At 39.9% G+C, this 19,877-nt stretch overlaps 1 protein-coding gene across 1 annotated transcript; it reads right to left on the bottom strand.

Annotated features, from left to right (window-relative positions):
• Positions 1–292: 292 nt before the first annotated feature.
• Positions 293–15,334, bottom strand: LOC147335433 (basement membrane-specific heparan sulfate proteoglycan core protein-like). Its single transcript, XM_086286071.1, has 17 exons — positions 15,319–15,334; positions 14,978–15,217; positions 13,296–13,568; positions 12,895–13,161; positions 12,230–12,502; positions 9,712–9,978; positions 6,868–7,140; positions 5,570–5,834; positions 4,800–5,088; positions 3,911–4,196; positions 3,266–3,523; positions 2,769–3,017; positions 2,482–2,601; positions 1,150–1,212; positions 983–1,042; positions 593–655; positions 293–444 (listed from the first exon to the last, which is right to left on the bottom strand). The coding sequence occupies exons 1-17, from the start codon at positions 15,332–15,334 to the stop codon at positions 320–322; spliced, it is 3,387 nt and encodes a 1,128-aa protein (XP_086142197.1). The 3' UTR covers positions 293–319.
• Between the last annotated feature and the right edge of the window lie 4,543 nt (positions 15,335–19,877).

The raw sequence follows: 19,877 nt of genomic DNA on the forward strand, positions 1-19,877 counted from the left end.
CTAAAGATCACATATTTCTCACTGCTGTTGGAACATGTTAGATACATTCAAGGTTTATTACAAAATCTTTATACAAATAACTGAATATAAAGAGCACGAATACACCTGCATTTGTTTTATGCAATAAGAGAGCAATATGTCTGATATTATGATGTAATATTGTAACTGCACATAAAGCTGAGCATGTCTGATATTTGGGCAGCAGAGGAGCAAGAGTGGCTTCATAAAAAGCTTCTTCTTGGCTTTGCTGCTACAGCTCTCCTCACTGACCTGTAAGACAAGCACAAGGAGACAAAGTGATTTCCAACATGTAAAGATATTATGAGCTGAAGACATTTAATAATGTGAAGAATAAATCAGCCTGCATGGCAGCAGAATTACTGAGAGAGCTTCCTGATGTGACTTCAGAATAAACTGCTGCATCAGCTGCAGGACTTGATGTTCCTGTGAATGAAGAGAAGATCATTGAGAACAATAATATCATTAACCAGGAGGAAACTGGATGTCTCCACTAATGCAAAGATAATTGAGTATGACAGATTTTAATCAGCTGATGGATTGTCCCTTGGAGATGATGGCAGACTTTGCTCACCTTTGTTTTTCTTGGCTTTTTCTTTTTTGGGCTGTTTGACCTCAGCATACATCAGACTGTCCTCTAAAAGAGACGTCAGAGCTCAGCACACATTTGTTCAGCACAGATATGATACAAACATGTTGGATACACATGAATTTAAACTTTTTACAACTACAGTGAAGGATATAAGAGTGAAATCATTTGTTGCCTGTGACACTTCATCTTTGCAGGTGTGTGTTTTGTGATTGAGGTCTGGGTCAGAATCTGTGGATGCTGTGATTCAGCAAAGCTGAAACACTGATTAGTAAGTGAATAACTAAACTCCATGTTGACCTATAATTACCTGCAATATAATGATGTGATGACACGTTCAAGTACAAACACTGAATGAGACTGTTGTGACTGTACCTGCAGCTCCTGTCTTCACATTAGCATAAACAGCACTCTGCTCTGGTTTATGATGCTTCCCTGTGAAGATGATCGAATCCACAAAAGAAAAACATTTAATACATTTTTTAACTTTTCAAAAACTTTCCAGGCTTTTTTTCTACATTGTATATGTTTTGTGTACTCACACTTATTTCCAAAGTTTTCCAGTTCAATATTAGAGTAAATGACATCTGGGGGTTTATCTGCACCTAAAATGTTCATATTTTAGTTACACAATTGTAAACCAATGACATGGTGCCAGTTTCCTTAAATTAAAAGACTGTTTCATCTCTAGCTGCTCTGTGCTTTTCACATGATGTACTGCACCAGTGTTTCAGTGCCTCACACATGAAAACCAACATGACAGATTTTTCAAAGATAAATGAAAAAACAGAAAAACCTTTTACAGAGTTTCATTAGTTGTGTTTAAATCAACAACAGGACTATCAGATATTTTCAGAGCATGAACCCATCATGGTGTTACTGTTTGTGTTGTTCTGATATGAAACAACAACATTTGTGGATTCTTTCAGTCGAGTTAAAGATACAATCAGGTTGTAAAATCCTGTTTGTTTCTGATCTTTTGTGCATGTAGTCAGTTGGTTATTTGGATGAAACTGAACCTAAGAAAGGTTCCTGTTAATGGAGACTGAATGAAGAGTCAATATTAATAATGATAATAAAGATCGGTTTAAGTGCTGACCACTTACTCGAGGTCTCAGTGTCAGTCATTTCCTGTTTTATTCTCCCCTGTTTCTTGTGTCATTCTGTTAACATGTTTTCCATTAGTAACTAAAACAAGGTTTTCAGGGTTTTCCATCAGATCCAGTAGTACCATTTTAGTATTTACTCAACCGGAGTTCCAAGTGATCCGAGGCGATCCCAAAATGTGACGTCAATAGCGTACATGCCGATTGACTGGTCAGTGGCATCATTGATGAGTTACGAGAGCGTCTTGTTGATAAAAAAAAAAGCCATTTTTGAAACCCGGCAACCCAGAAATGGCTACACAAGCAACACCGTGGCCCCGAGTCTATAGAAAGATGACCGAGCAGCAGGTAAATCATCGCCGTGATGTTCACCTTTGTTGAATCATTTGTGACAAATACTAATTAAGTCATGGGGTGCTCGACCACGTCACTATGACGATGACCACGCACATTAGGTGGTACTTGAGCGTGATGGAAAACCAGTCGATCTGAGTAATTACTAATGGAAAAGAGGCTTTAGTTAGTTAGTTAACACCTGTTACTCATCATCTCATTATCATGTGTTTTATAAACTGCCTCAGTTTTCCTTTGCTTTGTCACATCCTTCCTCATAGTTTGTTTTCCTAAGAATTGTAGAAATGTGGTTTCCAACTTTTATTTAAATTTGGATTTGTACTGAGTTTAATTTCTAATTTCATTTAGTTTAGTAACCCTGAAAGATTCCTAATGTAATATGAATATTAATAAAAATAGAAAAGAGGCTCTTACACTTGGACTGTCTGCAGCGATGCAACAAGAGAAGCAGAATAATAATGAGAGAGACTCCACAAACCAGTCCAACCATCAACCACACAGGAGATGAAGAGCTGTCAGCTCCTGACATGGTTACTGTAACACAAAACAGAAATTAATTATTAATAAATTATAATCTTATGAATAAATGCATTTATAAAATAGAGCCAAGTGACTTTGAGACTTAAATCAGACAATCTAATGTTCCTTCTCAGTCATTAAACTCATCTACAAAATCCATCAAATGTCTTGATCCTGCTCACCTTTAACTGACATCCAGCTCTGTGCTGACTCTCTTCCTGAGTACTGACACTTGTAGAAACCTTCATCAGACTTTGACACTGCAGAGATCTTCAGCTCCCCTCGGGGATCATTTTCAATAAGTTTGTCATTGTGATAGAAAAACACATTGGAAAGTATTTTTTGTGTTCTCAAACTGCAGCTCAGACTAACAGAAGCTCCCTCAGTCACAGGATGAACAGGACTCACCAGGATAGGACCATTACCATCATCTGTGACACAATCACACACAATTGTTTCAGTCACATCAGCTGGTGCACACTTTGAGAAAGAGCTGTCAAACAATAATAAGAACAGATTGTACAAATGTTTTTCATCATCAAAATCTGATCTTGTGCACTTAAAAACTACGGTACAAATACTGTATGCCACAAAAAAAATAATGGGAGAAATACACATACACACATACATTTGATGTCTAAATGATTCAAATCCAAGAAGTAAATGTATAATAACATACTCTGTACAGTGATGTTGACTGCACTGCTGAACTCTCCTGATCCAGACTCACACCAGTACACTGCAGTATCTGACTCTGATGTGTTGATGTCACATGTGGATCCAGTCATTCTCCTACAGACAGAGAGTCGGCCGTCCTCAGAGAACTTCCTCACTCTCCACTCAGTGAAGTTTCCCTCACAGGTCAGTGAGACAGAGTCAGAGGTGAAGTGTTGCACTCTGTCAGGACTCACTGTGAGAGACGCTGCTGAATGAACATCTGGAAACAACAAAGCTCACAGATGTTAGCATTCAAAATATCACAGTGAAAATATTCTTTGTTTATCAAAATCTTATGTAAAAAAATAACAAGCATAAATAATAAAATGAGTTTAAACATCCAAATTAAAAATACTTATTGCAAAGAGAAAACATTTAAAATGTAATATGCGCTGTTTTCATATTGTCACATTATGAAAGTGCAAAAATAATAAAAAGAAACAAAGAATTTCAGTTTGATCATAGAGAGATTTGGAAATATTCAATATACACAAACATTTAATTGTCATTATTGAATTTCAATGAGCTGAATTTTGGTGAAAAATTGGTGAACAAAAGTTAAGAAATAAAATTGGTTTATTGAGAGGATAAACCGAATCAAACTGACCTGCAGACCAGACAAACTTTGGTCGACTGTGATCAGTGTGATACTCTGGGTCTCCTCTTCCAGCTCTGCACACATATCCTGCTGTGTGTGTCTGTCCATGAATGATGTAGGAGTCCTGTGCAGTCCCACTGCCATCAGGTAGCAGCTCATAACTGGAGGATTTCTCTGATAGATCAGGAACAGCTTTATACCAGTAGAAGCTCCATCCTGCAGACGGATGTTCAACCTCACAGTTCAGAGTTACTGAGGCTCCAGGACTCAGCCATGATGGAGACACAGTGAGGACAGGACGGGGTTCATCTGTTCAACAAAGATTTTCTCTCAATCTTTCGTCTCTTAACTCTGAATTCAATGTCACTAAAATGTTGACTCACAAATATTTATGATGAACTTTAAGAGTGAGACTATCTAAACATGTCAAATATCTCAACATGTACTAATAAAAACACATTTTTACAAACTGTTTCTATTTCCAGGTTAAATGAACTATGACTCTACTTACTGTCAGAAACTGTCAGTGTGACTGAATCACTCCACTCTGTTGTTTCATGCTGTGAACTTTTCATTCTGCCCTTACAGCGATAGTTTCCACTGTTGGATGATGAAGCAGATCTAATCCTGTATTCATTTTGATTTGGAGCTTTTATCCTGCTGTTTGTTTCCCACTCATAATCCCACTCAGTGTCTCCTCCATGGATCTCACATCTGACAGTGATCGTCTCTCCTCTGTATATCTCAGACCAGTTTGGATACAGAGTCACAACAGGCCAGTTTGAGGCTGTTACTGTTCAAGAAAGTACAATAAAAACACGTGAATGTCAAAAATGTTGAAGTTTTTTTTTTCTTCATCTTCCTCCTTAATCAGGAATTTATCTGACCTCATGTTAAACTGACCAGTTTTCCCAATCCTGACTGACTGGCTGTCCTCTGTGTAGTAAACTGGGTTTCCTCTTCCTCCTCTGCACCTGTAGAGTCCTTCCTGTGAGACACTGATTTGTCCATTTGAGTGGAAAACTGCATCTTGTGTGGTCAGGGCTTCAGAGGATTTCTCATCTCTGTACCAGTAGTATTTCCATCCAGATGATGATGATGGGTTCACAGAGCAGGTCAGGGTCACACTGCCCCCTACTGGAACAGCTGTGTTATCAGCTCTCAGTTTGGCCTTTGGTTTATCTGCAGTTCAGTTTAGAAAAAAGAACAAAAGTCAATGACTGAATCAAACCAGTTGAAATAACTTGGTGGAAATATGTCAATAATAAATATCACATAACTTTAATGGTGAAGCTGCAACAAACTGTACAACTGTCACACAAACACAACAGTAATCTTTCATATTTAATTTGCTGCATTTCTAAGTTAAAAACACACATGAGGAACAATCAGTGGATTTAATGTTTCTTAGTGGATGTGGTGGAGCAGCTGAGACAGATCCAGCATTTGTTCTGCATTTCATCTTTCATGTATTAGAGCTGCACAGCAGAGAAGTTACTCTCATATGTTTTGTTCTCTTCACTGTGAATAAAAAGCTGCTGTTCAGGTTTTTGTTGTTGGAATAAAAACTAAACATTTTACTGACCAACATGAAAGACAGTTATAAAGCTGTAAGAAAGAAGAAGTGCTTTTTCCTTATTTAGATACTCTGGATGAAAGATCTTACATGATACAGTCAGTGTGATGATATCACTCCACTCTGAGAAGAAATAGTCCCTTCTGCCCCGGCAGCTGTATCCTCCACTGTCAGACTCAGTAGCTCTGATGATTCTGTATTCATTGGATGTTGGAGGTGTGTTTAACTTGGCTGCTCTCCATTCATACGTCCACTGAGCTCCTTCACCTCCCTGAATCTCACATCTGACAGTGACTGTCTCACCGCTGTATATCTGAGTCCAGGATGGCTGCAGGGTCACAGTGGGCTTACTGGGAACTGTTCACAGGAAAATATCCAGTTAGAGACAAATAGAAACATAAAAATTCTGATGTTTAAAACATGAGAGTAACGTGAGTGAAAAAAAATCAACCTCCAACAGGCTACAGGGTTAAACCACACCTCGGGCCAGTCTGACCACTGATAACTGTTTTTGATCACGGCCACATCCCACTTTGTAAAATTGCTACAATCAGCACAAAGACAGTCAAAACCAGGCCACAGGCAGGACGGCTTCATCAGGATGCACTGAGATATTTTCAAACACCCTGACCTGTAGCTGGTTTTTGATAGCATACTGTGCTACATGAAGAACTGTATAGCACAGCTGCACAGTAGCACAGAGGAAATAGCTCCACAGGGTTATACAGGTCACCCAGAGGATAGTCGGCCATCCTTTGCCCTCACTTGAAGAACTGCACAGCTCCCGCAGTCTCAGGAACACGAAGAAAACCCTTCAGGATCCATCTCACCCAGGTCATGCACTGTGTGAACGTCTACCTTCAGGCAGACATTTCAGAGCCATAAAGACAAGAACTAACAAACTAAGGAACAGCTTTGATCCCTCAGCCATCACCATGCTGAACGCTGAACAATCAGATCCAACACAACTCTCATATACAGTGTTTACATTGTTACAGCACAGTCTCATGTTTACACCTGCAGGTATGGCTGGTATTTACATCAACACTGTAACAAAGAAACAATTGTTTTGTTGTCTGTTATTAAAACAAAATCTGAAACTTTTCATTGCAAGATCTCATTTTTCTTTGGAATTTGAACTTGTGTAGCTAAAACACATTTTTTAAAGGTCTGAATCGTTTTGTTGATGTTTTTTTGGAGAACACATTCTCTGTGAGGGTGAGTCCTTAGTCTCACAATTTTGGACTTAAATCAAGAACAAAACTAAATAAATGTTTCTATTTTCCCACATTTCCAAGTAATCTTAATGAACAGAAAATTCATCTAAGGGTTAATAAACTCACAGCTATATGACCTCTTAGTCTGGTAGAAATAAAATAATTAAACTCACGAGTTTCTGTAACTGTGACGTCACTGCTGTCCTCTGTGTAGTAAACTGGATCTCCTCTCCCTCCTCTGCAGTGGTACAGACCTCCTTGTGAGACACTAATAACTCTGTTTGCTTCATTTCCTCTCATGAGCTGAGCTTTAAAAGAGACTGAATCACGTCTGAACCAGTCAAACTTCCAGCCAGCAGAGCCCTCCACAGAGCAGCTCAGTGTCACACTGCCCCCTGCTGGTATGACTGAACTTTGTGCTCTCAGTGTGGCTCTGGGTTTACTTGCTGTTGCGTTTACAGGAAAAAGTTTATCAGATTGTCACTTGCTTCAGGAAGAACTTTGTTATAGAAATGATCAGACTTTACACATTCACTCAGTCATTTAGCTTCTAGCACCAAACAAAAAGTATTTGCCTGCATGTGACACATTAGACCAGGGGTCGGCAACATGCGCCTCTTTAGTCTTACAGTGTGGCTCCGCGTGGTTTGGGAAAATAAATTAGAAGTATTTAGCTGAAGTGTATTTTATTTATGTTAGCTCTTTTTTAACTTGTAGTTCTAAATTGGAAGATTATTGTGATCTTAAAATATAAAAATACAATTCTATTCTATTATTTTTTCATCGCTCAAAATAAGCGTCATACCCGCTGAAACGACATGCATTTATCGAGACTTTCAACCCCAGGTAGGCCAATTATGGATCTTCGGATCCACATTATGTCAGCAGCTGTTCTCCTCCGTGAACTATGTTAAAAACAAACACCGCTCACGCCTCACAGATGACAGCTTACAGTCCTGCGTAAAGATGAAAGTGACTTCGTACAGCCCCGATCTGCAGACGCTGTGCGCAGAGGTTCAGGAGCAGAAGTCCCATTGTAAACATACCACGGCAGACCCGACGATGTTTCCATGAACATGCTTTACAGCTTCTCTTTATTGACCACTTTTCACACACGGTTGCTGTACGCATACAGCCGGCTGTAGCTTTTCAGCTCACAGCCCGACACACACCAACAACAGCATAGAGAGCACAGACGTTAAGACTGCGAGGCGTGATTGCGGGTGCCGCTCAGGTGCGTCCGCCTCCCCTGCAGCAGCGCTTCAGACCACGCCCCGTCACACAGATTAACCAGGTAAAATACATATTTAGGCAGAATTTTGCAAATATCTATTTTTCATCTTTTAGCAGCAAAGTGCTTTTTTTCCAATTATTTTTTAAAAGTCAGGTCAAGGCTCCAAAAGCCCAAAGGTGATATAAGGCTGGCGGCTCACCACAGTTTCTGTTTGCTACACGGATCATTTTAGTTCAGCTGGGTGTCTTTCCTTTTGTTATATTTCTTTAAGAGTTCAAAATGTGTTCATTACATAAATAACATGTAAGTTTCTCTGTAGCACTTCATAGATTTCATAAGCAACACACCTTAGTTGTTCACACAAAGCATAAAGGTAAAAAAACAATATATACAGTGTTATCTTCATTTTAGATGTCAAAAAGTATTTGCGGCTCCCAGTGTTTTCTTTTGCGTGGAAATTGCGTCCAAATGGCTCTTTGGGTGTAAAAGGTTGCTGACCCTGCATTAGACTGAGTGTCTTCATACAAAACTGCACTACAGCTTCACTATTCAAAGACGAATGCTGCACAAACAAATTACTTTTAGATGTTTTTTGTGCTCTCTGCATTTTCCTTTAATAACAGTCAAAAGTGACACTAAACTGAATGGTGTCTGTTATTGTGAGAGCACCGTGACCATCAGTCATCACTGACATGGTTCAAGTTTAGGTAGTTTTCTATAATCCTATAATTTAATTTCCAATGATGTAAACAACTGATCGACATAGAAAAACTAAAAAATCAGAGAGGCTGACAGACTCCAATAAAATGAGACCACGTGGGAGTCTGTTGAGTTTTATTCAACTAAAAAAAAAGATGGAGTCCAAATGTCAGTTTTGGAGGATCTCGTTTAGCGCTGCCTCTTGTCTAACATCTGATTGGTTACCATGCACAGTAAGTCAGGACAGATCGATATTAGAAAATCGCTGCTATGAACTGATGGTACTGTGGACGTGGGGCAGCCAGGTATCCCAGCATGAATTTCAACTCACAAGCAGCAATGTTAGTGCTCTACACTGTAAGTAAAGTTTTAAAATACCTTGTTTTTCTGTCTCCAAGTACGGAATTTTTTGGACTGTAAGGCACACTTAAAATCCTTTAATTTTCTCAAAAATCGACAGTGCACCTTATAATCCGGTGCGCTTTATTTATGAATTGTAGTTGTGCTTACTGACCTCGAACCGGTTTTATGTGGTACGTGGTGCTCAAAAATCAGTCCAAAAATGTTTTAGTACAACTTTGGTAAAAGCTACACCGCTTGATGGATTGTCGGAGCATCACGGCTACCACAGTCAGAATCCTCAGTAATCTGGATTAAAACTCAGCTTCAGGTCCCAAATTCAAAAGAACACATGTGGCATCACTGAGAGTTAAAAATGGTCTAAATTCTTTCATCCTTAATAAAATGATCAGTGTTGATGCTTTGCTTGCTGTTGCTGGCCAGCTAGCTTTGCTAATTGTTAGCGGAAGGAATGTTCTGAGCTCACGATGCTACAAAGTATCCAGTCAGACAGTTAAACATGCTGTTCGTGGACACTGAAGACTGCAGCCTGTCCACAAATGGTTAAATGATCAGTTTTGAAATATAAACACAAACTGTCTGTTATCATGTTTGAAAGTTTACTAGAATAAAAAAAATAATTAACATCTGATTTGTGATTTTATTTATTAAGCAGACAACTGATTGTCCCAATTAAAGGTTAGATTAACAAGTAATTTGAAATAATTTGGATGAAAGATCTTACATGATACAGTCAGTGTGATGATATCACTCCACTCTGTGAAGAAATAGTCCCTTCTGCCCCGGCAGCTGTATCGTCCACTGTCAGACTCAGTAGCTCTGATGATTCTGTATTCATTGGATGTTGGAGGTGTGTTTAACTTGGCTGCTCTCCATTCATACGTCCACTGAGCTCCTTCACCTCCCTGAATCTCACATCTGACAGTGACCGTCTCACCGCTGTATATCTGAGTCCAGGATGGCTGCAGGGTCACAGTGGGCTTACTGGGAACTGTTCACAGAAAAATATCCAGTTAGACACAAATAGAAACACGAAGTCATTTTGAAGCCTGATTTTCTTTTTGCTGTTGTTCAGAGGAGAAAGATTTACTGCATCCTGGTCACACTTTGACTTTAAATGAAGCTGGATTTAAAAATCAGTGTTTACATTTATTTACCGTGTGGTACACGTGTGTGGTGGCCCACTGGTGTATCTGACTCACACAGCCTGTTCTCCACACACTCCACATTTATAAAGTGATCTACAAATCCTAACATTACAGCTAACAGCTGCATTTTCCCTTTGAAGAACCACTTACAGCTACAGAGACAGGGAGTGAAGGTGGACAGTATATCCTTGTTTTTATGGCAACAAATTTACCTTGAAAGTGGTACAACTGTGTATAATATGATTCACAAGCAGAAAGTAAGATTTACAGATGTGTGCAGTGATTTGTGTGCAACTTTTCAGGTCTCCAGTTCACACAAACTATTGTACAAATGTGTCGACACAAACCTGAGTAACTGCTGATCATTGAGGCACAAATTTTAACGTCCGGATTGTTTTTCAGATTTCTTTCTTTAAAATTCATCGTCCATAATTCAGGATGATAATAAATATACTTAATACAATACAAGATGTCTTAATAAGAAGAAGAGCTTTTTTACCTTTTAAGAACTTTTTAAAGAGGAGAAAAACAGCACAGGCCTGTGCAGGCCTACTTTAAATAAAGCATCATTCTGCAGGTCTGTTTGAGTTCAGAATAAGTAAATAAAATGTAGCTGTGGTCCAATAATTGTAAAATAAGAAGAATAATCATGAAAACTCTTTGTATATAATTATGTCTTCAGTCCATTTCAATGAGCGATCATCTTCTGTTGTTTTCATGCAGCCACGGGCAGCCCTGAGTATAAAATACATCAGCTCAGGGTCGAAAACATAAAGATATTTATTGCACAATAACAGCATATCTGGTGATAATACACAGCTCACAACACCTTAAATACATGTGGACAAATCACCTGACACGCACAGATCACGTCTCGTGCCCACGTGGGGTTTTGAGTCTAATTTAACTGCCAGCTTCACACAGATCCACAAATGTGAGCTGCTTTCAAGCCACAAATCATTGCTTGTTGATCATGCCATGCACATTTGTAACACTATCAAGAGATATTTGTTTCCTTATGGAAAGCAGACTTTGTCGTGTTGACGTGAGTGTCAGAACGGCAGGTTTCTCTCCAGATCCACGGCTCTGACCCACGGAGACCTCTGGCTGATGCTCAGTGTTCTGAGTTTGCCTCGTAGCTGCTAACTAGCTTTCTGCTCTGGGTCAACTTATGGCAAAGTGCAGAGATGGAGAGAGGCGAGGGAAGGTCACAGCAGCACACTTTCTTCCTCTGGAGGTGGTGAACACAGTGAACAGCTGGATACTAACATGTGGCTCACAGCTGGGCCTGTCAGACTCTCTCTGGCTGCAGTAGCTGCTGCTATAAACACACTTTTCTTTTTCTCACTCTGTAAACTTCCTCCTGCAGATGTTGGGGATGTTGTGTGGGACTTTTATTTTTCATTTTTTCACCCAAAGCTTGCGGGAGCCACAGCTGAGGGGCGGAAGAGCCGCGGGTTACCGACCCTGATCTGACCTGATGTTAGCTGAGCTGTTGATGACCTCGGATGAAAACATGTTCAGGATTAACCCTTATGTTTGTTTGTTTGTTTTTAGGGCTCTATGGCTTAATACACAGTCTTTCATGTCCACTTAAAGTCAGTTTAATGTGAGGAAGCATTTAGAAAGAGAGGCCAAAAATATTTAACACAAATATTAAACACAATTTAAAGACTAACAGCAGCTAATGAGCAATAAATATGCAGTTTTTCTAGTCTTTTCTGGAGTTGATGCCACAAATTTTATTTCTACATTTCTATGAACGTGGCTCAGGGAGTTGAGTGGCGCATCTCTAACTGGAAGGTTGCCGGTTCGATCCCTGGGCTCTCTGTCCTGGTTGTTGTGTCCCTGGGCAAGACACTTTACCCTACCGCCTACGGGCCGATGGCAAGATATGGCAACCTCACTTCTGTCAGTCTGCCCCAGGGCAGCTGTGGCTACGACTGTAGCTTTCCTCCACCAGTGTGTGAGAGTGAATGAATATTGGAATTTTAAAGCGCTTTGGGTTCCTTGAAAAGCGCTATATAAATGCAATCTATTATTATTATTATGAAACACATGAGAAACTTAAATAACAGAAAGTTTAAAACTCACAAGTCTCCACAACTGTGACGTCACTGCTGTCCTCTGTGTAGTAAACTGGATCTCCTCTCCCTCCTCTGCAGTGGTACAGACCTCCTTGTGAGACACTAATAACTCTGTTTGCTTCATTTCCTCTCATGAGCTGAGCTTCAGAAGAGACTGAATCACGTCTGAACCAGTCAAACTTCCAGCCAGCAGAGCCCTCCACAGAGCAGCTCAGTGTCACACTGCCCCCTGCTGGTATGACTGAACTTTGTGCTGTCAGTGTGGCTCTGGGTTTACTTGCTGTTGAAGAAACAAAACCATTGAAAAAATTAAATCATCATCAAGAATACATTTCTTACAGCATTAATCACACTTTAAAGATTCACAGAGTAATTTATCTACAAACACAAAAATTAATTAGTTTCCCTGCATGTGACACATTAGACTGTTTAACAAACTAAAGATTTCACTGATTTATCATTCTCTTATCAAACTGTCATCTCTGTACATTCCTCTTTAAACTGCTGATATTTTAAGAGCCTCCATGGTGTCTCTCCTTTCTGTTTGCACAGTGAGAAAAACTGTTGTCCTGAGCTGCCTGCAGACAGCTGGATCATTGTTGGAGTTCTCCTGTTAAGACAGATGTAAACATGAAAACATGAAATGTCAGCATGAATCATGGTCCAACTCACATGAAACTGTCAGTCTGAAGGCATCACTCCATCCTGTTAAGAGATAGTCACTGCTACCCCGACATCTGTAGTCTCCACTGTGGGACACTGAAACTCTGCTGATCCTGTATTCACTGGATGTTGGAGGGCTGTTTGTGTTGGGTGCTGTCCATTCATATTTCCACACCTTTCCTTCACCTCCCTGAATCTCACATCTGAGAGTGATTGTGTCACCAGTGAATATCTGAGACCAGCTGTGCTGCAGATTCACAGCAGCCCAAACTTTCCCTAACAAACAAATAAACACAGATATTAAACTGAAAAAAAAATCAACAAGGAATAAGAAAAAAATCATATTTATAATGTGTTACTTTCATTTAATCATTAATTTGTGTTATCTCACCACAAAACTTAGCCCTCACCTTGTTTCTGAATTGTAACTGCAGCACTGTCCTCTGTGGAGAAAACTGGATCTCCTCTCCCTCCTCTGCAGTAATAGATGCCTCCTTCTGAAATACTGATCGTGTGCTCTGATGTTCCAGCTCCTATTTTCTGAGCTCCAGAAAACTCTGAATCACGTCTGAACCAGTCAAACTTCCAGCCAGCAGAGCCCTCCACAGAGCAGCTCAGTGTCACACTGCCCCCTGCTGGTATGACTGAACTTTGTGCTGTCAGTGTGGCTCTGGGTTTACTTGCTGTTGATGTTACAGGAAAGACAAACATCAGACTGTCAGTTGCTTCAGGAAAAACTTTGTTATATAACAAATAAAGATTTCAACATAAAAACTCAATAGTAATTTTAAAAAAATCCAATTTATTTTTATTAATTTACAATTTATGTATTTTTTTAATTCAGTAAGTGCTTAATAGGTCACGACCCTGGATGATGGGTTAAGAAGGTGGATGGAGTTCAATAATAGATCTCAGGTTTCTCAGGTAGGTCGGTCCCTGATCTCAGTGTGATCATCACACTTGATGCAAACAGGCACCAACAGCACAAGAACAAAAAAGTGTCTTCAAAGCAAATTTGATGAGAATCAACAACTGGCAGCAGCACACATGAGGACAGCACAGGTATCTCAGCTAACTGTTAGCCAGCCAGAGAGCCAGGAGCTAACACTGGATGTATATAACATGATGGTAACTTTATCAGAGTGAATCAAGAATCAGGTGAGACTGTTTTTATGCTCTGTCACCAAACTGTACTCCTAAATGCAGAGACAGGTGAACTATACACTGTTAGCTGATCTGAGGCCAGTTGATTGTGGTCGCTCTTATTATCAGATTTTTTAATCTGTTTTTTATTTAAATGTTTGTTTTAAGGATCATGATCACATAAATATATATGCATAAAGATGCATAACCAGTGCACAGTCAGCAGCATTTATCAGTCATAATTTACACAGATGTTTTTCATACTGTAAATGGTAAATGGCCTGCATTTGTATAGCGCTTTTCTAGTCCATAGGACCCCAAAGCGCTTTACACTACATTCAGTCATTCACCCATGCACACACACATTCACACACTGGCGATAGCAAGCTACATTGTAGCCACAGCTGCCCTGGGGCGCACTGACAGAGGCGAGGCTGCCGGACACAGGCGCCACCGGGCCCTCTGACCACCACCAGTAGGCAAACACGGGGTTAGTATCTTGCCCAAGGATATTTGGCATGCAGCCAGGATGCAGCCTGGGATCGAACCACCGACCTTCTGATTAGTGGCTGACCTGCTCTGCCACCTGAGCTACAGCCACCCCTATATGCTATCCCCGACCCCAACCAGGGCTGTGATGTGGTAACAGAACTCTTCTCTGTTGATGATCAGCCTTTTCTTTTTTCAGCATCTGTATTTTCCATCATCAGACAGCAGCTCTGCTCATTCTGTATTTATTGATCATGTTTGATCCACAACTTCAAATAAATTATAAAAACAAAATAATTGTGTATAATTCTGAGCTGCAGTGGTGGAAACTACACATGTGCAGGTACTGAAGAAACTGAGATCATCACATCTGTGTTTAATGTTTGTTACGATTTTCTCTGATTTTGTTACTAAACTAAAACAAAGAACAATATGACTCAATGAAATGTGTCCAACTTACATGATACAGTCAGTGTGATGATGTCACTGCAGACTGAAAGACTCATGGTGCAGCAGCTGTATCCTCCACTGTCAGACTCAGTAGCTCTGCTGATTCTGTATTCAGATGTTCGAGGTCTGATTAATGTGCCATCTCTCCATACAAACATCGACTGACTTCCTTCACATCTGACAGTGACTGTCTCACTGCTGTATATCTGAGGCCAGGATGGTTCGAGGATCACGGTGGGCTTATTGGGAACTGTTCACATAAACACATCAAGTTAGAGATTGATGGAAGCATAAAGTCATTTTGAAGCTGAACTGATTTTTATTGCTGCTGTTAAGAGTCGAAAGATTTACTGCATCCTGGTGACATTTGGACTTGAAAATAATAAGATGTGTTTTTATGAAACAAATTAAAGCAGTTAATTAATATTCTGAGTAAAACCACAGAGTGACTGCACAGACCTGCAGGATTTAACTCACTCACTGTTTATAAACCCATTTAGTATCTTAAATAAAACGATGCACAAACAGAGAAACAGGATGTGATTTAAAATGGTACATGAAATACAAAATATCAGATTAATATTATACATATTATATAAATGTGAAGAAATGAAAGAAACATTTCTCACCTTCAGCATTAACGTAGAAGAGAGAACCGAGCACTAAAGTAAAGATTAAACATCATCAGGATCAAACTGACAGAAAATCAAAATCAAAATGAACAAAAGTGTTTTTAAAGATTAATTTTCACATGACACAGTTACTGCTCATCAAAATATTTCTGTGCATAAAACACTATTAATATATGAACTTGTACACAACAGTGAGTCAAGTGCAACAAGCAGCGATGTATCCAACACGATACTCAGACTAAACTGAACCAAGGAACCAGCCAACATTTGTCTGTAACTTTCATAAACATCACAAATATGCTTTGTTCAAACTCTCACATAAACACTTCAAACCAGTGATACACTCTAATTCTCACACATGAGAAACACTTTCATTAATCAGTGCCATTCAAACAATGTCACAAATGTACTTACACAATAACCCCGTCATGCAGAGCAAAGAGTGCCCCATCCTCACATCCAGCCCTGCTGCACTCTGATCCTCAGCTGATCTCAAACACTTTGACTTTACATCAATAATAAAAAGAGAAGCTGCATTTAATACAGATAAGACCAGAGTGTTTCTTCTGACTGTGGCCTCTCTGTGCTTCCTTTCCTTTTATACAAACCTCAAACAGCTCCTGTAGCTTTGACCACAGCAGTTGTGTGACGTGTTCACATTTCCTGTCCACTGCAAACATGCAGGCTTGCTTCTTGTGTTTTCTTCTTACCTCCTGTTGTTTCAGGTCAGGTGACATATTTACCAGCTCATAGTCATGTTTTATTATTATTTATTTTTATTCTTTTATGTGATTTGTGCAGTGTCCTGTGTGGTCATCATAAAGCTGCGATATTTTATCTCGAGTCATCTTATCAGCAAATGTTTCTGAACATCCACAGACTTTTATTGTGCGATACATGAATGCTGTCTTCCCAAAATGTATTGTTTTCAGTTTCTGGCCACCACACTCACTCACTCTCCAGGATTATGCACAGACAATGATCTCCAAATATTTATTTGGTTTCATCTGCTTCCAATATCATATCAAATATCACTCATACGAAGGTGCCAGTGTTCACATTTTGAACAGACAAGTATGGTTTGAAAGAGGAGTGAAAGAGGCCGTCTCTACTGTGAATGACCATCATTAACCAGAGGTGGTGCCTTATGGCGTCAGCTGTCAGCCAACTACAATCCTGTTTTGAGATCTCTTCCCAGGCACATCAACCCCCACTAGTATCTTTCTTCAAGTGACCTCAATACATCACATGATGGGGTGAGGCAACCTCTCACAGCATTCTCACCCAAAATCTCCGGTGATAATTTCTGAATAAGCCAGAAGTTTTTTTGTTTTTTTAGTGGAACTAAACTCACATTTACCGCTTGGAAAGTCTGAGCAGACACACATACTGTGAGTTAACAATCCAAGATGGCAGCACTGAACCTAAAACGACAGTCAAACTGTAAACTTTTATTTGTGCTGCCACTCTTTTGTATTTTTGAATCACTAAATAAGCCAAACACAGAGCACTGATTAGCTTTGATTCATGAATGTGTTTTTTAAGTCCAAAAACTTATAGGTCTATAATGACCCACACCTTTTTTCACAGCTTGGCTCATGTGATGACTCACGTCATTAATTGTGAGTCTTTGACCAACTTAAAGTAAAACCCTCACTGTGAAGGTTCTCAGTCATCCAGGTCATCGTAGTCAAAGGAGCTTGCAAAGAAAAGCGTCTGGACTTCTTTAAGTTGCTTGAAGACGTTTCACCTCTCATCCGAGAAGCTTCTTCAGTTCTAAGGTCAAATGGAGAGTCCCAGATATAAACCTAGTGGGAGTATCCCCCCACAGAGGGACAAAAGGACCCCCTGATGATCCTCTAATCGCCTGAGCCAAGGGTTACTCCCACTAGGTTTATATCTGGGACTCTCCACCATTTGACCTTAGAACTGAAGAAGCTTCTCGGATGAGAGGTGAAACGTCTTCAAGCAACTTAAAGAAGTCCAGACGCTTTTCTCTGCAAGCTCCTTTGACTAGGGATGGGTATGGAAAACCGGTTCTTGTTGAGAACCGGTTCCCACTGTTTCAATTCCTTGGAATCGTTTGCCACTTTTAAAAACGATTCCCTTATCGATTCCAGACGCCCCGAATGACGTCATCACGTTGAGTAGCGTCTTTTACCCAGTAGGAAACACGGCGCCTGAGCGGCACAAACGCTCAAAAGTTTGGTTACACTTTATGAAAAAGGATGACAACAGGGCAACGTGCAATACTTGCAAAGTAGAGATTTCATCAAAGGGAGGAAACACTACGAATATGCAAAAGCATTTGCTCAAAAAACACGCGATTGCTTTCAACGAATGTCGTGTTTTTGATCCGCTCCGGACTAGCGAAGCTCAACCCAGTAGCAGCGGTAGCGTTTCCACGTCCTCTCCCGTTAATACTGCAGGTAACTAATCAATTAGCATTGCATATTATGTTAGCGCGATTTACCTTATTACAAAACCTGCTATTACTGTGCGTTGCATTTAGATAACCATGATGAGAGAGACAGAGTCTGGCTGGCTCAGATGCTGGCAGTTCTCGCTGCAGTCTACCGTTAGCGTCTCCTTTCAGGCCAGGATAGACGAATGTCACCGAGCAGTGACTAAGTTTGTGGTCAAAGGTTTGCACCCATTTGCCACAGCAGATGCCCCCGATTTCACTTTGGTAAGTGAATGTGTTTAATTGTAGGCAGGACATTACTGGATATTCTTGTGTAATTGCTACAGAATAATTTATGTTAAACTTTGTTATTGCTACAGGAGAATATTTATTTTATTATTTTACATATACATTTTTTTTCCTGGGGACCCTGTGACACCCCATTGAAGAGCCGTAGGCTGTGGATCTCTTAAGATCTCACTGTTGGGTTTGTAAGGCCATGTTACTCCTAAATTTCTATCTTGTTCAAAGAGAAGATATAAAACACAGTTCTAAGCTAATCGACTTTAGTGTTCTCCTTTTAAAAAAAAAGAATCGATAAGAGAATCGAATCGTTAAACAGAATCGAAAATGGAATCGGAATCATTAAAATCTTATCAATACCCATCCCTACCTTTGACCCTCACTGAGGTTAAAATACCTGAGACTCTTTACTGTTTGCTTTTAGAAATGAAAAAGCCTCTTAGATGAGAGGTGACACGTCTTCAAGAAAGCTAAAGAAGTTTAGTCACTTTCCTTCCAAACTTCTTAGACCACCATGAGCTGGATGACTGTGGTTCATACTGTTGCCTCACAGGAAGAAAGTTGTTGGTTAGAATCCACCAGCTGGGCTGTTTGTGTGAAGTTTGCATGTTCTCCCTCCACCTGTCTGGGTTCTCTCCAAAGTCATATATTATTATGTTAACTGGTGATTCAGGTGATTGCCTGCAGGTGTGAATGTGAACATGAATGGTTGTCTGTCTCTATAACCTGTCTAGTTGGACCTCATCTGTCACACTATGAAAGCTACTATAGGCTCCGCCCACATTAGAGTCCAAAAGGACAGCAGAGCAGTGAAAGCTTTAAGGTGTGGTAACTTTGCAATTGGGTAGTCCCCTCCATATGAGCATAAGGTGTACCTCAGTTTCTCACTTCTCATTCTCAATATACAGTCTATAATATTAATAATAGTTAAAGCCTGCACACACAGCATCTATCCTTATTCTGTCAAACACTTTCTTACAAAGATAACCTTTGATTAAGGTTTGTTGCAGTATCATCTACACACACTCACAAACATGTTGATATCGAAGTGTTTTAGATTGTTGAACAGCAGGTGTGTTTCTCCTTCCCTCCACTTTTCTGTGGGAAAGGTAAAATACATTAAGATGTTACTTCATGTTTTTATGTTATTTGCAGTTTATATGTTAACATAAGTGCAAAAATTTCAGTACATATCAATATGTCATGAGGCTTGAAGACAGCAAGTCTCTGTGATACTGCAGAGTCCAGCAGACAGTTTGGAGTCAAACACTGACGTCATCATCACAGGTGTAGGAACCATTTCTGTAACAGCAGCCAAACAGACACATTAGTATCAGTAGGTTTAGATGATTTACTGGCTCCTCTGCTGGTTACAAAGCAGTGATTATACTTTGGAGTTTTGTGTTATACTGTGAGGAACTGGCCTGTTTGGAAGTTGCAGTAAGAAGAAAAACATGTCTGTATATGATGTTGTGGACAGAGAGAGTGATGGATGATTTTATTTATTTCAGAGATAAATGAACGTTTACAGCACGTCCATGCAGAGACTCTTAAAGACATGAGCGTGAGAA

Source organism: Aulonocara sp. 'chitande type north' Nkhata Bay, linkage group LG3, assembly GCF_057382095.1.
Source record: "Aulonocara sp. 'chitande type north' Nkhata Bay isolate Kocher_YH1m ecotype deep benthic linkage group LG3, A_spYH_male_GT1.1, whole genome shotgun sequence".
Taxonomy (NCBI): Eukaryota; Metazoa; Chordata; class Actinopteri; order Cichliformes; family Cichlidae; genus Aulonocara; species Aulonocara sp. 'chitande type north' Nkhata Bay.

What these genes read in the sequence shown, in the direction of transcription:
- LOC147335433 (XM_086286071.1), bottom strand. An exon ending in AGTCAACATCACTGTACAGA is followed by an intron (nt 3,018 to 3,265) that starts GTATGTTATTAT and finishes ATTGTGTCACAG; the next exon opens with ATGATGGTAATGGTCCTATC. An exon ending in AAAAGCCAAGAAAAACAAAG is followed by an intron (nt 445 to 592) that starts GTGAGCAAAGTC and finishes CTTCATTCACAG; the next exon opens with GAACATCAAGTCCTGCAGCT.